At 38.1% G+C, this 20351-nt stretch overlaps 1 protein-coding gene across 5 annotated transcripts in view; it reads left to right on the forward strand.

Annotated features, from left to right (window-relative positions):
• Atl1 (atlastin GTPase 1) overlaps positions 1-20351 on the forward strand; it is a 93639-nt gene that overhangs the window by 57487 nt on the left and 15801 nt on the right. For all 5 annotated transcript variants that reach the window (XM_003471924.5, XM_063247430.1, XM_063247437.1 and 2 more), the window contains exons 6-7: positions 373-423; positions 2568-2624. In XM_003471924.5, coding sequence (XP_003471972.3) covers positions 373-423; positions 2568-2624 — 108 coding nt within the window. The remainder of the gene's footprint in view (positions 1-372; positions 424-2567; positions 2625-20351) is intronic.

The following is a 20351-nucleotide window of genomic DNA, read 5'->3' on the forward strand; positions in this document are numbered from 1 at the left end:
CGAGAAATTATGAAAAATCAACATGATTTTTCAAAACAATTTTCGATACGGGTCATTCAGATTTAGATTGTTACTGTGTTGGTGTGATTGGAAGACAATAATATATTGGCTGGTTGTTAAAATAATTGTAATATTCTTACTCCAGAGTACTGGCTATTGTATTCCTAGAACAGTCATGATCATTATACCCTATTTATTATCTCTTGGGTTGTCTTTACTCTTCTGTCAACGGTTTACAGTTGTCAGTATATAAAGATGTGTGTAAGAGAGTTCATTTTTGTAATAATTGATAATGGAATAGAGAATGACAAAATAAATGCTTAGGATGATGCTGATTATCTTCTCATTTTGACTTGTTATTTTATAACCTAGGTATATAACTTATCCCAAAATGTCCAGGAGGATGATCTTCAGCACCTCCAGGTAACAATATATATGCTTTTTTTGTATGTAGCAGCTGGTAGTCTTTTGAATCATAACCAAATGAAGGTTTCTGTTTTTCAGGTTTTTTGTTTAGTTCGTGTTTGGATATGTTACTTCTAACTCAGTTTTCAAATTTCTTTTTTCTCATAAAGCTACTTGCTATCACTCCATATGAAAATATATGGGAAAAAATCTTTGGTTTAAAAATTACTAAAAATTTGGAGTTGAAGTCTGAAAGTGAGGGGTTTGATCATTGTTAGGATGATATGTGCTAGATTTCCCCCTGTCCCCACTATGGCCCACTTTGCAGCTAATCACTATTTAAGGTTACCTGATAACTTATAGAACTGTATTTTAGATCTGAAAAAGACCTCAGTATCACCTAATTTAGTCTTTATATTTTATAGATGAAGAAAAGGAGGCCGAAAGAAATGAATGATTTGCTGAAGCTCCTACTGCGTATTAGTAGGAGTAAATTTCTGGTCATGTGATTGGGCCCACGGCTCACCCCACTCTCTAAGCAGCACTTGAGTCTCAAGGGAAAGACTGAGCGTTTCCTAAAGATGGTCATTTGTGTGACACCCTCTGCTGTCCTTCAGTTCATGTTACTCTGGATGGGTACCAAGACTCCCATTTCTCTGATGGTTTTCCATCTCCATATTTTATAGAAAAATTTACCCTGAATACATTACTTTGGCAATTGGAGCCAGGTAGCATAATTTCCCAAGTTTTAACATCTGAAGCGTAATGGAACAAAGTAATCTGTGATGTTGAAAATATCACATGGAATTCTACTAAATACATTTCATGACACTGACCACTTATGACAGATAGATAATATACTGAGTAATTTTTAGATGTTTTACATAATTAAAGTAATTACTTTGGGCATGTGATAACCTAGCTGATTACTTTTCAAATTAACGGCACGGCACTGTTGAATTTAGGAGTTTCTGCAAAAGGATTAATTTTGGAATTTGATACTGAGTCAGCATTTTTTTTGAGGTCATCTTAAAATGCTTCTATAAATGACAAGCTCTCAGCCTTTCTGAGAAGTGATTATGAATTCAAGTCATGTTAGTACATGATTCCAGTGGGTGTTTAATTCCTAGACCAGCTGCCTTGTAGACAAGTATTAGACTTCTCATTTAATCACATTAGTCACTGCCCTGTTACTACCCATTGGTTTCTGAATTCCCACTGCTCCCTCCAGAGAGGACAGGTGGTGCTGTGGGTACTATTTTAAATGGGCAAGGGATAAGAATCCATTCCTCACCAGCTCCAAGAAGCCGCTTCAGCATATTAGTCTTTATGAAAGAACATTTCCAGTGTTCATATGTGGAAACCCATTCAGCCAGTCTTGGTAAAACACTCATGAAAAGCCCCATCGCAGTCACCTACTCAGGCTTACTTTCTCCAAGATCTTACATTTCTGGCAACACCAAACCTCTTATTATAGTGCCTCATGAACTAAATTGAATGCAATAAAAAATAAAATATGACAGTGTATTTGATGTACCACTTTTTAAGCCAAATGTTCAATGCCTTTGTAATAACGAGGTCATAACTTTTGTAAATGTGTCCTGCATGATTTATGGCTCTCTAGTCTAATCTGGGCAACTTCTGCTTTGAAAGAAGGTATTTCCTTCTCCTTCTCTTCAAAAAGTTTTCCTGCATTGTAAATACAAAAGGCACTAGTCTCAGGGCAGGGCCTGTACCTTAGCGGAAGAGCATGTGCTGAGCATGCATAAAGCACACAAAGAAAAAGGTGTTTGTCTTAAAATAAGAGTTTATTTTAAAAATATTTGATACTTTATCTATTTGTAATTACTTCCTAAAATGATTACTCTTATTGGTATAGTATTCTGTTACAGCTAAGGAAAAATTGAATGGAAGAGGAGCCAAGGATTTAGCTCAGTGGCACAAGCACTTACCTGGCAAGCATGAGGTTGTGAGTTTGATCCCAGATACTACCAACTGAACTAACTGTCTCTCTCTCCCTCTCTCTCTCTCTCTGTCTCTCTCTCTCTCTCTCTCTCTCTCTCTCTCTCTCTCTCTCTCTCTCTCTCTGTGTGCGTGTGTGTGTGTGTGTGTGTGTGTGTGTGTGTGTGTGTCTGTGTGTGTGTGTGTGGTTTTTGTTCCAGCTTTTCACTGAATATGGCAGACTGGCCATGGAGGAAACATTCCTGAAGCCCTTTCAGGTGAGTAAGGGTTGAATAGTGGTAAATTCTTATTAGATTTTACTATGACCAGACCAAAACCATGACCAGACATATTAATTAGTCAGGGCAATGTTTCTTTCTTTGTTTTCATTAAAGAAATGTTTTTGAATACCTATTTGGTATGAGGAGGAGATAGAAGTGGGGAATAAAAAGATATATCTGATATTCTGGTTCCTCGAAGAGTATCAGCTTGTCTCCTCTCTACTCCACCCTAAAGATGTCGTAGAATTCAGGAGAAAATTGGTGAATTATGTGAAACATAACAGTTAAAAACAAGCAAGACTTCTGGGATAATAGCCACTTCTGGGTTGCAAGCCACAGCAAAAGCTGACTGTGCACTGGGAGCCTCCAGTGAGTGTTTCATTCCTAGACCAGGGTTGGGTGGAGGTGTCTTTTTTTTCCTTGCACATTAACTTGTGTCACTGCCTCCGAGCAACTAGCTCAGCCCTACTGGGGACTACGGGCTAACATGGGGCAGCATCTGAGCTTGGGTTGAGTAGTGCCAGTCCTCATCCAATCCTTCTTTTATACTGAGAACAAGACTCTTAAGACAAACAGCCCTGGTAAACTACTTAGAGAAGGTACAGATTCATACGCCAGTGACTGTCCATCTCAAGCATGACCTCTGCAGCCTAAGTGACAGAGGGAGTCCAGGTTATGCTCTGGAATTTAGTTCATTCCTGCAGCCTTATGTCTGTAGCCAAGATGGAAAATATGAGCATACTAAGAAACTGAATGATTGATAAAGGCCAAGTAGGGTTAGTGGTTCTGATGGCAAGTAATTGAAAATGAGCTGTCTTCTCTATTCTGCATCATAAATCATCTTCAGATCACAAACACACTGTGTCACACAGCTTTTGAGCATCAGGAATCTGGAATGGCTCCACTGTGTGGTTTTGGCACAAAGTCTCCCATGAAGTTGTGCTCAAGAAATCTCAGAAAACTTAAAACGTGTCTGAACACATAGGAGTATTAACAAGATAACAGGAAATTAACTAACATCTGAGGGATAGGGGCCCAGGAGGGAGAAAACTAATGTGGCTATATTAATCTCAAATGAAATAAACTTTAAGAAAAAAATTACTAGGAATAAATGGATTATTTCTTAGTTATGTGAGAATTAATTGTGAGTAAATGAATTGACAAATGTGTAGCAAGCATAAATAAATATTTTCTTTCTATTACATAATAATTTCTAAGTAATAGTAGCAAAAAGTTGGAGTCAACTTAAGCCAACATACTAGAGTAGGCATATTCAGGAATACCTTGCAACATCCAAAGGCAATGAACTAGAATAATGTGGAGTATTCTGAATAGAGCATTACAAGGCATATGAATCAAGCAGAAAAAAGTGTAAGGTGTATTTTATGATTCTCTTTGTGATTATTTAAAATGCTCTATATTTGAGTGTGAATGGGAGAGGACAGTTGAAGAATGAGAGTGGAGTTCTGGGAAAAACTTGGTAAAGTAAGGCAGAAAAGGGGCTTTTGCTTGGAGAAATGCTGGCATACTGTGACTGAAGGAGCATGAATTTCTCCAGGGCCAAGGAAGGACAAAAGGGAAAAGGAGGTGAAACAGAACCTGTGCTGGTGTACAGTCTTCCTCATGGCTCACAATAGCTAGCTTCCTGTTTTTCTGTTTACATCATGTGTTAGTTTGATAGCTTAAGTATTGTATGGGAAGTATACCACTGCCTTGACTTTTCTCCTTACCCTGAGGACTACTGCCATATACTGCAGACTGGGGACTTCTGTAAATTCTAGAAAGGAAGTGAATTCAGGTCCTGCCAGCAGGTGTCACTGCTCCTTACACTTTGCTAGATACCCTGAAACAAGAAAACCCGTGCTACGCTGAGAAACACTATTTAGATAGAGTTAGTGCCACTGGTAAAAACTGCTAATGACGTGAAAACAAAACCTTGGAAGTTTAATAAACTGTTGGTGTGAAATGTCAGTGAAAAAAAACTTCTGGTTGAATAGGTCAACAATTACTCCTAAACACATGTGAATTTACAAACCTGCAATTAAAACAGGAAATTCATTAATTGATAACAGTGACATCCAGAAGGCATGTAATTGAGATTAAGCAACCAAATTTAAAACAAAAAATGCTACACATTATGAAAAATAAAATGCAAATATATTCAAATCTATGGACTATTGGTAAAAACATTTCAATTAAAAGCATAGAAAAATAGCAAGGTAAACTAACTTTTAAGTTAAATTTCAATTAGCTCAGCAGCCTTTTTTAAAATCAGGTTACTGTTTTTCTCTAGGAAGATGCTAGCTAGATAGAATTGTGACAAAATTTTAAATATTGCCTGAAGAAATAAGATGAGGGGTAATGATATTTTTAAAATAATATTTTTATACTGAAGTTGCACTTTGAACAAATTTGAAATAGGACAGTTTTTAGCTGCAGAATACAGTAAAATTATAAATAATAAACAAAGTCTATAGCAAATGGCAAATGTGAAGACAGCCAAGACAATGACTTAACAGGTTGTGTTATTCTTTTTTTTTTTTTTTGTCTTTTTCGTTTTTATCGGTACCAGGGATCGAACTCACGACTGCCTGCTTGCAAGGCAGGTGCTTATGCCGCTGAGCTAAATCCCCAGCCCCGTTATTCTTTAGAAAATTATACCAAACTCAGCTAAGCAAGACATCTGCTTGTACACTTAAAGATCATAGTTTAAAAAGGGAACTAATGGTGTAAGTGTCTGCCCGACATGCATGAGGTTATGTGTTCGATTCTCAGTACCAAAATGGGGGGGGGGGTAAAGGGAATTTATTTTTAAAAAGTATTACTGAAGGACAAGTGTAACCAGCAGTGTTTAATAATATTTACAGCTGGCTCAGGAGAAGAGAGCAGGTGGGCCTGACTTGTGACATTTGCTAGTTTCTGTGGTGTAAACACTTTCACCATGACTAATATGAAGCTACCAATTTGATGTCAGCTGACTTGCAAAATTTCTAACATTTTAATACCTGTTCCTTTCAAGTCCTTGTGAGACAGTTCTGAGCAGTTTAGCACACCTGGGAAACATAACCCATATGTGATGTAGAGTTTTCTAAGTGACATTCCTTATTTTCTCACTAGGAAGCTTCAATCTTAAGTGGCAGGATTGGGTACATCAGTGTATCTGTTCTGTAAAATAACTAGGTTTTTTACATTAGCTTCACTTTACGACTTCAAAAGAGCTAGTTGAGAACGACAGTACTTCTTTTAAAATTAAAATGTGGTTGTGTTCAGTGGCTGTGCAAATTTTACAGAGACCTGAAGTAATCATTTCCAGCTTTAAGAACTAGTAAAAAAATCTCTCATCAAGCATGATACATGTGTCTCTCTCTTGGTCTGCTGTGAATTTTTCCTCCTTGGTCATTTGGACTCACATAAGCCATACCTCGCCCCATATCACTCTGTATTAGGGTTGTGAGGATTTTTTCAGATTGTCAGATGCTACTTGAAGTTCACTTGAAATGCTGTCTGTTTACCAGTTCCAGCAAGGATGTCTTCTGCTAATGCTCTCTGGTAATGTGTTCAGACTAGGGCTGTAATTTGTGTGTCCTGTTGTCAGGGGCTTGGATTTGAGCGTGTCAGGTTCCTACCGGCCCACATGCGTGCGTGTACCACCAGAGTTCAAACCTCACAGCTGCAAGATGTAGGAATAGGAATTACAGCCCCTTAGCAAACCTGTTAAATGGTCAGCTGTCAGTTACTTGTGACCCCAGGAAAGGCTTATTTTTCATTTGTGTGGCTCTCGTCTATGTGCCTGTCACCCACATCCTCTCAGGTCGGCTGGTGGTGCTAATGGAGAGGTTTGTACTCTGCCATGTGATAATAGCAGTAAGTTAATCCGCTCTCCACTGAAAACAGGCTTCCCCTTAGGCTGCAGTACAGATGCTAAAATGTCCTCGTGTGACACCATTAAATGTTCCTTTTGGCTACAGCACTCTAATAAGAGCTTGCCATTTAACCATTTCATGCCCTCTAATTATGTAACCCACAAAGAAAAAGAAATATAACTCAGTTTACTAAAGTTCTGTAGTCTCAGCATTTACTAAGGTGTTTTATATGTACATTTCTCAGTGGCATTTCTACATAGTGGAAATGCCTATAGTAGGACAATCTACACAAGCCTATTTAATCTACAATAAATGTAAATAGTAGCTACAATACTTCTGAGCCCTGATCCCTCTATGCCTAAAAATATCCACTGCTTCCTGGCCATCTCAGAGGCCTGGCACCCTGGGATAGAATGGGAGTGCTGGCAGGATTTAGACTATGTAGCTGGCAGAGAAGATGGAGTTGGTATCGGCACCCTTGCTGATACAGAGCCAGAGTTTGTAATCACTTGAGTTAGAATAACTCAATTCTGTTAAATCAGAATCCTTGTTTTGAGATAGGGAACTATGCATTTGTGGGTCATTCTTAAGATTTCAGGATTGAATTAGCAGCTGTATGTACCCTGGCAGGGGGCATCGGAGGCAGGGGAGGTTCTGGGAGCAGAACAGTGGGGTGCCATTGCCTAGGCAGGTGGCTAGCAAATTAGAATCTGCCTCTAATAGGAAAATAAGCCTAAATCCTAAAAGGCTTTCTTGCAACTAAACTTGCTTTTGTTTTTCTTGAAATTCTTACCTTCTTGAGCATAGGACTATTTACATTTATTATCTTTCACGTTTTCATTGCTTCATTTTATGGATTAGTTAATTAATTCTAGGTTTTCCTATAGTGTCTTTTGACGAGTGTTGAGCATAAGGCCTTGCACACACTAGGCGAATGCCGTACCACTGAACTACATCCTCACTCCTCCCATAGCATTTTTATTGACCATATTCTTATACTTAATCCCCACATCTTAGCTCTTAGAAAAAGATTTGTATCCTCTTCATAGGATAAAAGTACGGGATGTAGGTCAGCAACACAGCACTTGCCTGGCAAGTGTGAGATCCTGAGTTCAATTCCCAATACCAAAAAGAAAAAAGTGGCCCATGACTTGGGCTGCAGATATAGCTCAGTGACATAGTGCCTGCCTAACAAGCACAAGGTCCTGAGTTCGATTCCTGGTGTCAAAAAAAAAAAAAGAGATAAAAGTAAAAGCTGTATTATTCACATTTGTCTCTGGAGAGATCTGATTATTAGTGAGCAGATCAGCCCTGCCAGTTTTATGGTTAAATCAAAGGTTTCTGAAAATAATGGGGAAAACATGGAATAATTTGTATTAGGATAATCTTTCTATTTCTGGCAGTTTCTCATTCAAAGTGGGCCTACATGTGGACAGTTAAGAATTATTGTACTCTAGTTTGCTTAATTATGTTTGAGTCCTTTATTCCCATGATTGAAGAATGTCTGTTTACAGAATTTTTTGGTAGTGACTTAAGCTACTCTGAAACAAACATCCTTGGACAAATATCTGTGATGACTGGAACTGCCAAATAATAACAGAAAATACATTACCTCACCACGAAAAAGGCTACTGTCTGCCTGCTAGGGCTGAAAATTAAAGAACATCCGATAAGAAGGCTGTGGGAAGGAACATTATCTGAGAAAGCTACTTTCTTACCCATGTGCTGTCCAGAGGGCCATATAGATGACGTGAGAGCTGTATGAATTAGCAGAAATACTCTCTGCACAGAATTAGGTCAGTGGTGTGGAGCAGAATTCTCCCAGTTGCCACATTCAGGTACACGAAATGTCCAGGAAAACTGCATAAAATAAAGTTTACTGAGCGTTTAGTTTGTACCACATGCTAAGCTAAGCATTTTATACATTATTCAAATTAAATGTTCACTGGATTTCTATGAAATAAATCATATTAGTTCTCTTTGTTTTTTATCCAACAAAGAAACACTTGAGACCTAGAACAGCAAAGCTATTGTGTCCAGCTACCATCTCTTAGTAACCCTAATTCTAGGCACTTATTGAGCTATGTTTCACATTTAATGAACATATTCCATCTCATTAAATTATGAAAGTCTGAAGTGCAAGCCTTTGTAGTTTACTTTTTTAGCACGTACTTGGATACTTTTTGTGCAGCAGTTGTTCAACATATGCTCACCAATGATGTTGTAATGTTCATATGTGAAACTGCACAGAGTTTATATATAAGAAAATTCTTTGCACTTGGAAGGCTTACATTTAAGATCTGATGCAGCTACTTCATACCCAGTCTAGCATTATATTATTAACCACAGTATTTATACTTGGTGTGAGAGTATGCGAGGTATTTGTACTGGGTATGAACCCTTCTGAAACTGCAGAGACGCAATGATAAAATTTTCTTTAATGGTAGGAGTAGTAGAGTTGCTGAATTGAATTGTTATACTGGCTGAAGGTAACACAAGAAGAAGAAAATAATGTTTTTCTGTTAGTTCTGACAGGTGCTGTGCTTAGCAGCGGTGATTGTATTTGTGTGGTACCATCAGATTTTAAGGTGACCCTGGTACATGGTCTATGGGTGCTTCAAGTAATGAGATGAGCTGCAGCTGCTGCGAGGCAGTATGAATAGACTTTGGTTACTGGGTTGAGGGAGAAGCCACAGAGAGCAGTGAGTCTTTGATGTATACAGTGTTGTTGGCTTAATATCTGTAGTGGCCTAATCTTTTTAATAAAAATAAGGTTTGTGATAAGTTAAAAGGAATTCTAGGCTCTTCTTGTTTTTCTTGTATGCTTGTAGAATTTGCTCAGAGTCTTCAGTTTCTTTTTAAAATCATTCAGTCTAGGTCTTCTCAGCCAGTGTGGGGCATTTGTTCTTTCAGCAATTTTCTGCCCGAGGTATCTACAGAGCCTCTTATTTATGGGACCCAGTTGGTTTTGGAGAATGGAGGGTATTCTGGTACTTTTATGTGGAAGGACACAAATTTAACTTTTACCTTTTAAACTATTTGCACCTTCGAAAAGTCAGCCATATGTTTGAAATTCTAAATTGACAATTCCTCATTCAAGTTTTTTACTTTGGATTCCATATTCTATGTCTGAGCCCCATATGTTCTTTTCTTCTGCTTCCATATCTTATGTCAGGGAGCTTGGCAAGACTTATTTCAACTATTTAGGTACCCAAAATATCACTGGAAAGTTTCCTGAGGTTTTGAAGTTTTCTATTGATTCATCTTTATTTTGTTTGAAAGTTTGAATATCTATTCACTTCACTTTTAAGAGAAGGTCTTCTAAAATAGCCTGTGTTTTTTTTCTCTCTCTAAAGGCCATTAAATTTGTAAAATTTATTTGTATAATAAACAGCACAGTTATTTATTCTCCTGATTTTTTTTTTTGTTGTTGTTGTTGTTACTGGGGATTGAACTCATGACCTTACACTTGCGAAGCAGGCACTTATGCCGCTGAGCTAAATCCCCAGCCCCACCCTGATCATTTTTATCCTACTTCTTTTAACCATTTTTCCCACCTGAGGGTCTAACAAGTGAACTAGTTAGAACAGAAATGATAGTTCTGGACAATAAATATCTAACAAAATCCTGACTTGTGTAGCAACTTTTGTTTTCTAAGTTAGAAGAAATTCCTTAAACCTTAGCTAGAGAGAGGGGAAAATTCAGCTTCTATAAATAGCTTTCTGGACAATGCGACTACTCTTTTCCTGTGAAAATCTCCAAGGAGAGAGTAGCAAGGTAATCAAGGGAGGAAGCAGAAGGAATTAAAAGAATAAAACGAGTTATGAAAATAAAACTGAGATAAAATTGAGAGGCAAGATTTTGGAGTCAGCAGTTTGTTTTGAGGCCTTACTTTACTAATTGAAAAAGCCAACTAATGAGTATTTGGTATTTTGTCTCTTTTTTATAGGGTGCCTCTTAGCTGCATTTATTTTGACCTGTAAAAAACTTTACCACAATGGACACAGTTATCCTGCTAGTATTTTTAGTGCAAAAGTTGGATTACAGTGCAGTAAAAATAGGGGACAGAAATTTTTCTATGAGGATATTAAAGCTTTGATGTAGGCGTACACGTTAGCCAAACCTGTGTGCTCATGAAAACTCTCTTACGTTGTTCAAGCAAGCAGAGACAGCCAGCGCTGTGCAATCAAGTCTGACATTCATTGATCCTGTCTTATATAAAGTGACTTTCTTGTCCTTTTGAAGGTTTGTAGGGGACCCAAGGAAATGTTTGATTAATTATTTTTGCATAAATTGATTCCTAGTTCAACAGACTTTTACCCATTAGTCTTTGGAGCAGTTCAATTGAATTGGAGACTTCTTAGGCTTATATGTCCTTCTGTTCTTACTTGTTAAGCAATTCAAGATAAAGCAAAAACATGAAACAAGACTGTACAAATTATCAAAAGAAACCAAAACCAGCAGTGAGAACATCCAGTTTAAATGCTAAAAGTAGTTACTAAATGGTATACCCACTTCCAACCCAAACAGTCTTAATAATCTTATATATAAGAAGGTCTAAATGGGCATAGTGGCACATGCCTATAATCCCACACTCTGTGAGGCTAAGGCAAGTGCCATGAGTTTGAGACCAGCTTACACTACATAGTTAATTCAAGGTCAGCCTACAACATAGCAAAACCCATCTAAAAAAGTATGTATATATTAACATATGCATATATAAGTCAAATTGCTGTATATAAAAATGTAGGACCGATGACCTTCCATAAAGACCTACTGGGTTATAAAAATCCTAAGATAAATTAATCTGTAACAAGAGTTTAAGGAAAGAAATTGTTGGGAAAAGTCACCCAGAGGCAAATTCCAAGGACAAAGGGAATTTGGGGACAAGGGACAAAGAAAATGCTTCTGCTCATATAAGGATCACCAGAACACTGCTGAGTGAAGCCATTCAGAAATATCTCAGTGGGGCTCACAGAGTTGGCAGATAAGACCATTCTCAAAACCTGCTTTGTTTAATTAAGCTGTGCTGCTGAAGCCACATTTTACTGAGCAAAGAAAACTGAGATTATGTGCCTTTTCAGAGCTGGTTTTGGAGTTTTACAGGTTGAGAAACAAGAATGGATTGATATCTGTCTTAGAATGTGTCTTTGTTGAAGCATGTTCTATGTAGGTTACAGAGTGGAGAAATGGACTTACATCAGCCATAGTTGGTTTTCTGGAGTGATGGTTCACTGCTTGCCTGACCTTGAAGTATGAGTCTCTTGCTGATGGCTTGGTTTCCAGCAAGCTGTTGATTGGAGTGAGTTGCTACTTAGATGAGTTTAAAACCATTTCTGGTATTCTGTGTGATAACTCGGACCCCGGTATAAAATCCAAGAAAGCAAGAAATTAAAATTTGGGAAGCAAAGGCTTTATTAGGTAAAATCCAGGCCTGGTGACGAGTCTCCGGAGCCAATTTGGAGACTGCGCACCTCACAGCTAAAAGTCAGGACTTTTTATCTTGTAAATCCACAAACAGCTGCTGGTCACACAATGTAAGGAGGGAGATGGGGGTGTGACGCACTACAAAGCAAAAAACGGCAATTACAAGTCTCCCTGCATACTAGCAAGTTTAGATAAGAAGAAATCTTGTTTTCCTTAGCAAAGAATAGAGAAGTCTAACAGCAATTAACAACCTTAGTTACCTTACTTTAGCACCACAACTGTTCTATTTGTAGAGGGCAACAATGGTTAACATATCAATTAGGTAAGATTTTACAATTCTTTACAGAGGAGAGCATTGATTAACATATCAATCCTTTGCCCAGAGGGAAAGGAAAACACACATTTACAGTAAGGCCAAGTTACAGGTATTACTGTGATATGAACGAAGCTATTTTGTGAAGAATGTACAATCTAATACAATCTGATGCAATTAACACAACTTGTGACGGGCTACCGGGTCTTTTTGGGTAGGGAAGACCCGGGTTGTCAGGAGCTATTACCTCAGGCCTTTGTTTTATGGCCTTTAGGAAGTTAAAACTTAACCTAGTTAGATTTGAAGGGAGAAGGGGAGGGGAAGCAGCAGGGGGGCTTATACCTTAGAACAGACTTTAGGATAGTTACGGGGGCTTAGGTTATAACATTCTGAAAGTGAAATTAAAACTGAATCAACTGATTAAAGACATTAAAAACTAGTTCAGATAGTTTTGGCTGTATAATTCTGGAAAAACCTTTTCCTTGGTATATGAGAGTGATTTCACATATTTACAGTGGGTGTAGACATAAATTTAGCATTATTTTTCCTTTTTTAGCATTATTTCTCAAGTAGCGTTATTTCATCTAAGTTTTTTACTGGCATAGTCAACACATTTACTGTATATTACACATACTTACATTAATAGTTATATATTATCCAGTTATTAGTATGCTAAAGTTTGTATAGCCATTGCCCAATTGTTGAGCATTTGGACTTTTTTTTCAGTTATTTACTGTCATTCATACTCATGAATAATTTCATAAAAGATAGAATTCTCAAAGAGAAGTTAACAAATGTTATAACATTTCTCATGATTAAGAAAAGATAATTTGGGCCAGGGGTTTAGCTTAGCAGTGCAAAAGCCTGCTGAGCAAGCATGAGGTCACGAGTTTAATCCCTGGTACCAGAAAAAAAAAATCATTTGTCAGTAACAAATGCTGGCAGTCAGAAAGCTTGGTTCCTTTGGGTGGCCAGTGTGGGCAGGAAGAAAGAGCCAGACCCACCCTTGTGTGCCTACCACTACAGCTGGAGAGCTTGCTTCCTTTAGGTAACCAGCGTGGGCAGGAGAAACAACTAGATAGGCCCTGTATGCCTGCAGACCACCTTTGGAGACCCCCTGTTCCTTTGGACAGTCAGTGCCCACCAGGAGAATCAGACAAACGCACCTCCGTGTGCCTGCCACCATTTTTGGGAGTCTTGGTATAGACCCACAGACCAAGTAGAGAAGCACCTCTGCCACCATGCACCCCTGGCCATGGGGGAAACCTCAGTAGCTTCACAGGTCTAGAGAAGCCTCTCCAATACCCTGCTACTTCCTGGGAACGTGGGTGCCTGGCCCATTCTCCTACACAGCAGAGGATTAGTCAGTGAGGGAAGCACTTGGGACCCAACAACCAGCTTGTTGAAAGGAACCCAGGAGACTATCAAAACAAAGGAACAAAAGGCAATCTCAGACCTTCAGCCCTCACAGAACAAGTCTGGGAGATAGAGACATAGAAGAAAATTAAAGTGACACGCCTGAAATCTCTGAGAGGATAGCAACTGTAGTAAAGAAACAACTTCATAGACTGTACAAGTTATCAGATCAGAAATATTATTTCAGGTAAAAGAGAAAATCACAAACATAATGAAAGAATTGCTGAGCATATCTAAAGAAGACATAGATAAAAAAGAACATAGGAAAATGATGGAAACCTTGAATGAACAACATAGGAAGGAAAAAGATTTAAAGAGGTATCCAGAAAATTAAAAAGTTGATCAAAAGCTGGCAAAACTGCATGCAAGAAACTGAAGATAGATTTTCAGACCTTAAAGACAGGATCATAGCTAGCAATTTGAAAGAAAAGATCTTTTAAAAAAGATAACAAATGCTAGTATGGCTGTGTTGAAAAAGAAATGCTCCTGCGTTTGTTGGTGGAAATGCAAACTAGTACAACCACTGTAGAAATTGTATGGCAATTTTTCAAAGAATTGAAACTAGCAATTCCAGACCTAGCTGTCTCCGTTAGATATTTCTCAAAGAGCTTAAGGCACCAGACCACAGAGATACTTGCATACCAATGTTTATAGCATTGCAATTCATACTAGCTAAATTCTAAAGCAGTCTGTATACTCATCAATGGATAACTAGAAAAGGAAAATGTGGTATTTATATGTAATGGAATACTGCTTGGCTATAATGAATAACAAGCTGAGACATTTGTAGGGAAATGGATGTGCCTAGAAAGTATAATGTTAAGTGAAGAAAGCAGATACACAAGCTTGAATACCATCTGACATCTGTCATTTGAGTGTGGCAAAGTGCAAACAAAATATAAAGGCTGCATTGAAAGAGACAAGGGGATGGATCTCTTACAATAGGGAAGTGGTCCAAGTGAGGATGAGAAGTGAGGAGGTGGGGAAGGGAAATGGATGTGCTATGTGCCAGAACCTAAGAATTGCAATTAATGTAAACACTATATACCATAACATGAGGTAGAATAGTTAATGTCAATAGGTACAAAGAAGGGAGTAGGGGAACCTGAGGGGGCAGAGTGAGGGGAGGGAAAAGAAAAGAGATTTTAAAAACAAGCTGAAACCGGGCATAGTGTGCCCACCTGTCACCCCAGCACTCAGGAGGCTGAGGCAGGAGGATTGTTGCAAGTTTGAGATCAGCCTGAGCTACAAAGTTGAGTTCAAGGCCTGCTAGAACTTCATAGTGAGACCTTATCTCAAAAAAAAAAAAAAAAAAAAAAGCTGTAATACATATATATAACCACTCCCCAAGATGCTTGTAAACTGCATGAATTGCAAATGTGTACTTATCAAAAAGCTTTGCAAAAAGGTCATTTGTAAGTTAAGTGTAGCATAGATCTGTCACTTGCCCCAGCTACCTGATTGAATTTAATTCATTTTTAGAAGTAACTATGACTTTATATGTTGTTGTCTGATAAGTGAGAGTAATTTATAGTCATGTTTCCTATATGTATGAACATACCATGACTCAACACTGTAGAAATCTGATGGCTTTTGAAACAAGGACTGGAATTCACAGATCTCCACATGATAAATGGAAAGAACACAAATCATCTTGGGATGGGCTGGGGTTATTGGATGTGTTACAGTTAGTTCATACTGCTCATAAGAACTGTTGTTAAGTATTTAGGAATTATATATTAAACCATTCGTAGCTGGAAATCGCTCAGAGTGGTACCTTCACTCTGCTGAACCTTGAAGATCCCATGCATCAAGACTTCTGGTCAGGAGACCACAGCAAAATAGTGGATAGATAAGTAGCAAGGAAAAGAACCTCTCTGAGAGAAATAGCTCAGATGCTAGAATTTAACACCATGGAGAAGATTAGATGAAAGGAGAGGGATTCTCATGACCCAGGAAAAAGAAAAAGAAAAAAAAAATGGACAGAAGCCTGGAGCCAGATGCGCTCTCACCGGAGCCGGTCCAACTTGTGGTTGTGCTGAAGTCAGAGGTTGGTGAACCTGAGGAGCTCAGTGGAAGGACGCATCACAGTGGAGAATGGAGCAGTTTGGAGATCTGCACTGGCCCGCGGTGAGTGCTCAGAATTTGGTCCTCCTGCAGGAGGGGGTGACCAGCAGGGTGACATCTTGGAATCGGGTAGGACGGGTAGGAATTTGGAACTGTAGCAGCTTCAGTTGGTCACTCCTAGTGCAGAGCAGATTGGTGAGAACTTCTTGGACTGGGTCCTGCCCCTGAGCGGGACCCAATAGCCAAGGACGAACTTTCCCCGAAGCCCTGAACTGGTTCTATCCATGTGGCACACACTAATGTGGTGAAGACCCCTGGAGGTTGAGTGGCTCAGAGGGAGGGGTCAGCCTGCATTGCCCCTGCTCGTACCTCAGTGATCAACAGCAAACTGGAGAGGGCAGCAATCCCTAGCCAGCATGCTTTAGAATAAGCATAACCAATACAGAAAGAGCCTGGCCTCTCCACTGTACACCTGTCTGGAAAAAAACAGAAACATGACAAGAGAAAGAAACAACAAAAAGTCTCCAGCCACCAACCCAGGGAATATGGATCCAGGAGAGGTAAACATGGAAGAGGTCAAGGGCAGCCAACATGCAATATTGGAAATGGCATCAGTTGACATAAAGAAATATCTTCGTGGGGGCTGGGGATTTAGCTCTGTGGCATAAGTGCCTGCTTTGCAAGCAGGCAGTCGTGAGTTTGATCCCCGGTACTGATAAAAAGGAAAAAGACCAAAAAAAAAAAAAAAAAAGAAATATCTTCGTGACATTATAGAAGAACTTAAGACATAAGTACTAATTCAAGTAAAGCAAGATGTAAGAAGATTAATAAAAGAAATGCTAAGCATCTCTCAAGAAGACACAGATGGAAGAATAGAAGAGCATAGAAAAAGGAGGGAAACCTTCAATGAAGAATATATAAAAAATCTAGAATACATGAAACAGATTCAAAGAGATTACCAGGAAATTAAAAACTCCATTGAAAACTGGCAGAACTGCTTGAAAGAAACTAAAGATAGACTGTCAAACCTTGAAGACAGGTTTGCAACTTGTGATCACGAAAGCAGAGATCTCTTAAACATAGCAAGGAACCAGAAAGTAACAATACAAAGGCTTGAAGATGACAAGAGGATCTATAACTTAAGAATAAAAAATGTGAGTGAAGAAGCAGGGGTAAACACAAATGAAATACGAAGGCTATTCACAAGAATAATTAAGGAAAACTTACCAAGTATAGGAAAAGGAAATGACATACAGATATATAAGGCATACAGAACTCCATCCAGCTACAACCAACAGATCTACACCCAGACATACAATCAAGATCCCAGAAATCCAGTGCAAGAACAGAATATTAAAAGCTGTCATAGAAAAGAAACATCACCTATAAAAAACTCATCAGAATCATGACAGACTTCTCAACACAGACCATCAAATCAAGAAGAGCTACGAGGAATGTATTCTAAGCTCTGAAAGAAAATAACCTCCAACCCAGATTGATGTACCCTGCAAAACTGTCTCTCAAAATTAATGGAGAAACAAGATGCTTCCATGACAAAGAGGAACTGGGGGAGTCCATGACCGCCATTCCAACCCTACAAAAAATACTGAAGGATAGTCTAGAGAGAGAGAGAAAAAAAACACCAGGGTTTCAGGAACAGTGGCAGAGAGGCCTCAAAGAACAGAGTAGACGATAAAATGAAGGAGAAAAGTAGACAACCAATGGCAGAAAAATAGCATAGTGAAGACGAAGCAGAGAAGGTTGGCTATAATCTCTAGCACAGATGGCTTTGATACACTAACAAAAAGAAACACAAGCAATGTAGATCAGGAGATAGGGTCCATCGAGATGCTCTATGTAGGAAATACACTCAACCTGAAAGGGGTTTATGGACTGAAAGTCAAAGATGGGAAAATAATGCTCAATGTGACAGGGAACCAGAGAGAAATAGGGGTAGCTTGTCCAGCAGCTGCAGATAGGTTGGAAAGACACGACACTTTTGTGCAGTGGAGAACTACTCAGCTATAAGAAAGGAAAACCTTGAGGCTTTTGTAGGTAAAGGAATACAACTTAAGATCAAGCTCAGGGGTAAAAAGGTTCAGAACCCTTTAGGTAAAAAGCAGGCTGCCTCCCTAATCTAAAAACTAGAGGAGTTAGTGGGATTCAAAATGTACAGTGCACCCTGTGAAAGTGAAAGAGGAGGAATTGCCTAAAAAAGGAAAGCAGAGGACATTGTTAATAGTGTATCATGATTTAAAATCCACAGTGTTCTCGTCACCCTGTTTAGTTTGGTTATATTCTGTTCCAGTCTGTCTGCTTGCACTAGATTTGAGGACACAGACAACTATTCCAAAAATAGCAGGATATACTATGGTAACCATCCTTAATTTCCTACTAACTTAATCTGAAGCCCTGTATTACTTACACTGTCTTATTATGATTGATCTTATTGAATCTGGTTTGTTAGGTTGCTGTCTTGTCTTGACTGATTTTATTCGAATCTCTTATGTTTGATAGTATCAAGTCTGAGAGAATAGGCAACTACTCTGAAGACGATAAGATTCACTAGGATACTCATTCTGCTTTGACTATTACCTGCTTTTGAAGTCCTATAATGTCTCCAATGCTTTGTTTTTATTGATACTGTTCTGTACTGCTGTGTTCAATTTTACTATGCCTGATGATACAGACAATTCTATTGAAGTTAGACATCATAGTAACCAATGTAGATCACTTTGTATTGTGCTTTTGATCATGTGCTATATCCATCCTTTTGTTTTGAATTTTGTGTCCTTTCTCATTTGGTTTTGTTCTTTTCAAAATAAAATTAAAAAAAAAAAAGACTTCTGGTCAAAAAGCCAGTTCGACCTGGGAGCTTAAACACTTGCATTTATTTCCTGATGACTCTTACACATTGCTATTTTGAAAAAATCGACTTCATGTTTAACTCTGTCCTACACATGGTCCTCATTTCTTCAAATAACAGAGACGCTTAGTAAAAAACAGCAAGAAATGAGACTGAAATGTCTCAAGAAAAATGTAAAACATAGCCAAAACCATATACTTAGTTGTATTTATTCTGGCTCATGATCCTCTATTTTGCAAAAGTTGCTTGCTAGTTAACTTCTATTTTTAAAATACATGTTTTAGGTAGAAATGTTTCAAATTCAAACTACTGTATTTTGACAAAATTTTTGACATAAATTGGCATCGATTTAAATCTTGTAGATATGAGTATTTTTAATTCTCCCCATAAAAATCTTGTCTTCTCACAAGAACTACAAAAGAAAAAGAGAGGAAGGAGAGGCTCTATCTTAGTAAAATGAGAAATATCCATCATTACACACTTAGAAGTATGTCCTAAAATAAGATATGATCTAAGGATTTTATATCCCAAAAAAGTCAAGGATAAAAAGCCCAAATTGTTGTCAAAATGTAGAATGCAAGAAATACTATTCTCGGGCTGGGGATTTAGCTCAGCGGCATAAGCGCCTGCCTGGCAAGCCTGTGGTCTTGAGTTTGATCCCCGGTACCAGTAAAAATACAAACAAAAAAGAAATACTGTTCTCCAGATCTCTGACTGAAAAATCCACCAAAATATGAGCTTCACATAAACAAATGGTGACATGAGGACTGAGGTGAGGATTAAATGTGTGTTCATGGAACTTAGACCAACTGATAGATATCAAAGAACATAACATGATGTCTACAATCTGTAAGCAAATGAGTAATTAAATTTAAAATATAAGAGAATGATGGGAGAATATGCCCTAAAATGTTAATGTTTTCATTAAATATTCTTACTGGTTGATGATAGTATTGGGATTGCTGCTCTAGGCCATTTTGTGTGCAGTGTAGCATAAAAATAAGTACTTAGGGACTGTCATAATTCAGTTAGCACCCATACCTCCAGAACCGAGATTCCCAATCCTGAATTCTTGAGCAAGAAAATAGTAATGTACTGCAAAAGCTCACTGAAAACCCTATAGTCCTGAATTTGAATATTTGAACTAGAAATAACATTATTAATTAATGATTATTTTGTTAGTTTTACGCACTAAAAACACCTAGCATCAATGACTAACTCAGTATTTCTCTCATAATTATGTTCTTGAAGTTATAAATTCCAGTGAAATAAACTAGTTTTTTGTAAATTTTAAAGAGAAAAAAACCAGAAAAATCAAGAAACAAAACAACAGCAAAAGCAAAGCAGAAACAACAAAAAACCCAATAGCAATACAGCATTTCAAAACAAGATAATAGAAATTTAACAATAGTTGTTATATTTCACATTGTTATCTTCAAAATAATTGCTCAAGTTACTAGCTTCAGGCATGCAAAAATTGATTGAACAGTACAACTTCCCTTTCAGCAGTTTCTTTCCCTTTCACTATATCTATTATAACTTTTGGATCTTTTTTTTTTTTTTTTTTGTGTGTGTGTGTGTGTGTGTGCATGCATGTGTGTGTGTGTGTGTGTGTGTGTGTGTGTGTGTGTGTTTTTCCTTTTTATCAGTACGGGGGATCGAACTCACGACTGCCTGCTTGCAAGGCAGGCGCTTATGCCGCTGAGCTAAACCTCCAGCCCCATAACTTTTGGATCTTATTTACTCTTTCAGTTTCCTACACTAGCAAGACA

The sequence above is a fragment of the Cavia porcellus genome, unplaced genomic scaffold (assembly GCF_034190915.1).
Source record: "Cavia porcellus strain 051 isolate PalLab524CR breed Dunkin Hartley unplaced genomic scaffold, mCavPor4.1 scaffold_1, whole genome shotgun sequence".
In the NCBI taxonomy this organism is placed as follows: domain Eukaryota; kingdom Metazoa; phylum Chordata; class Mammalia; order Rodentia; family Caviidae; genus Cavia; species Cavia porcellus.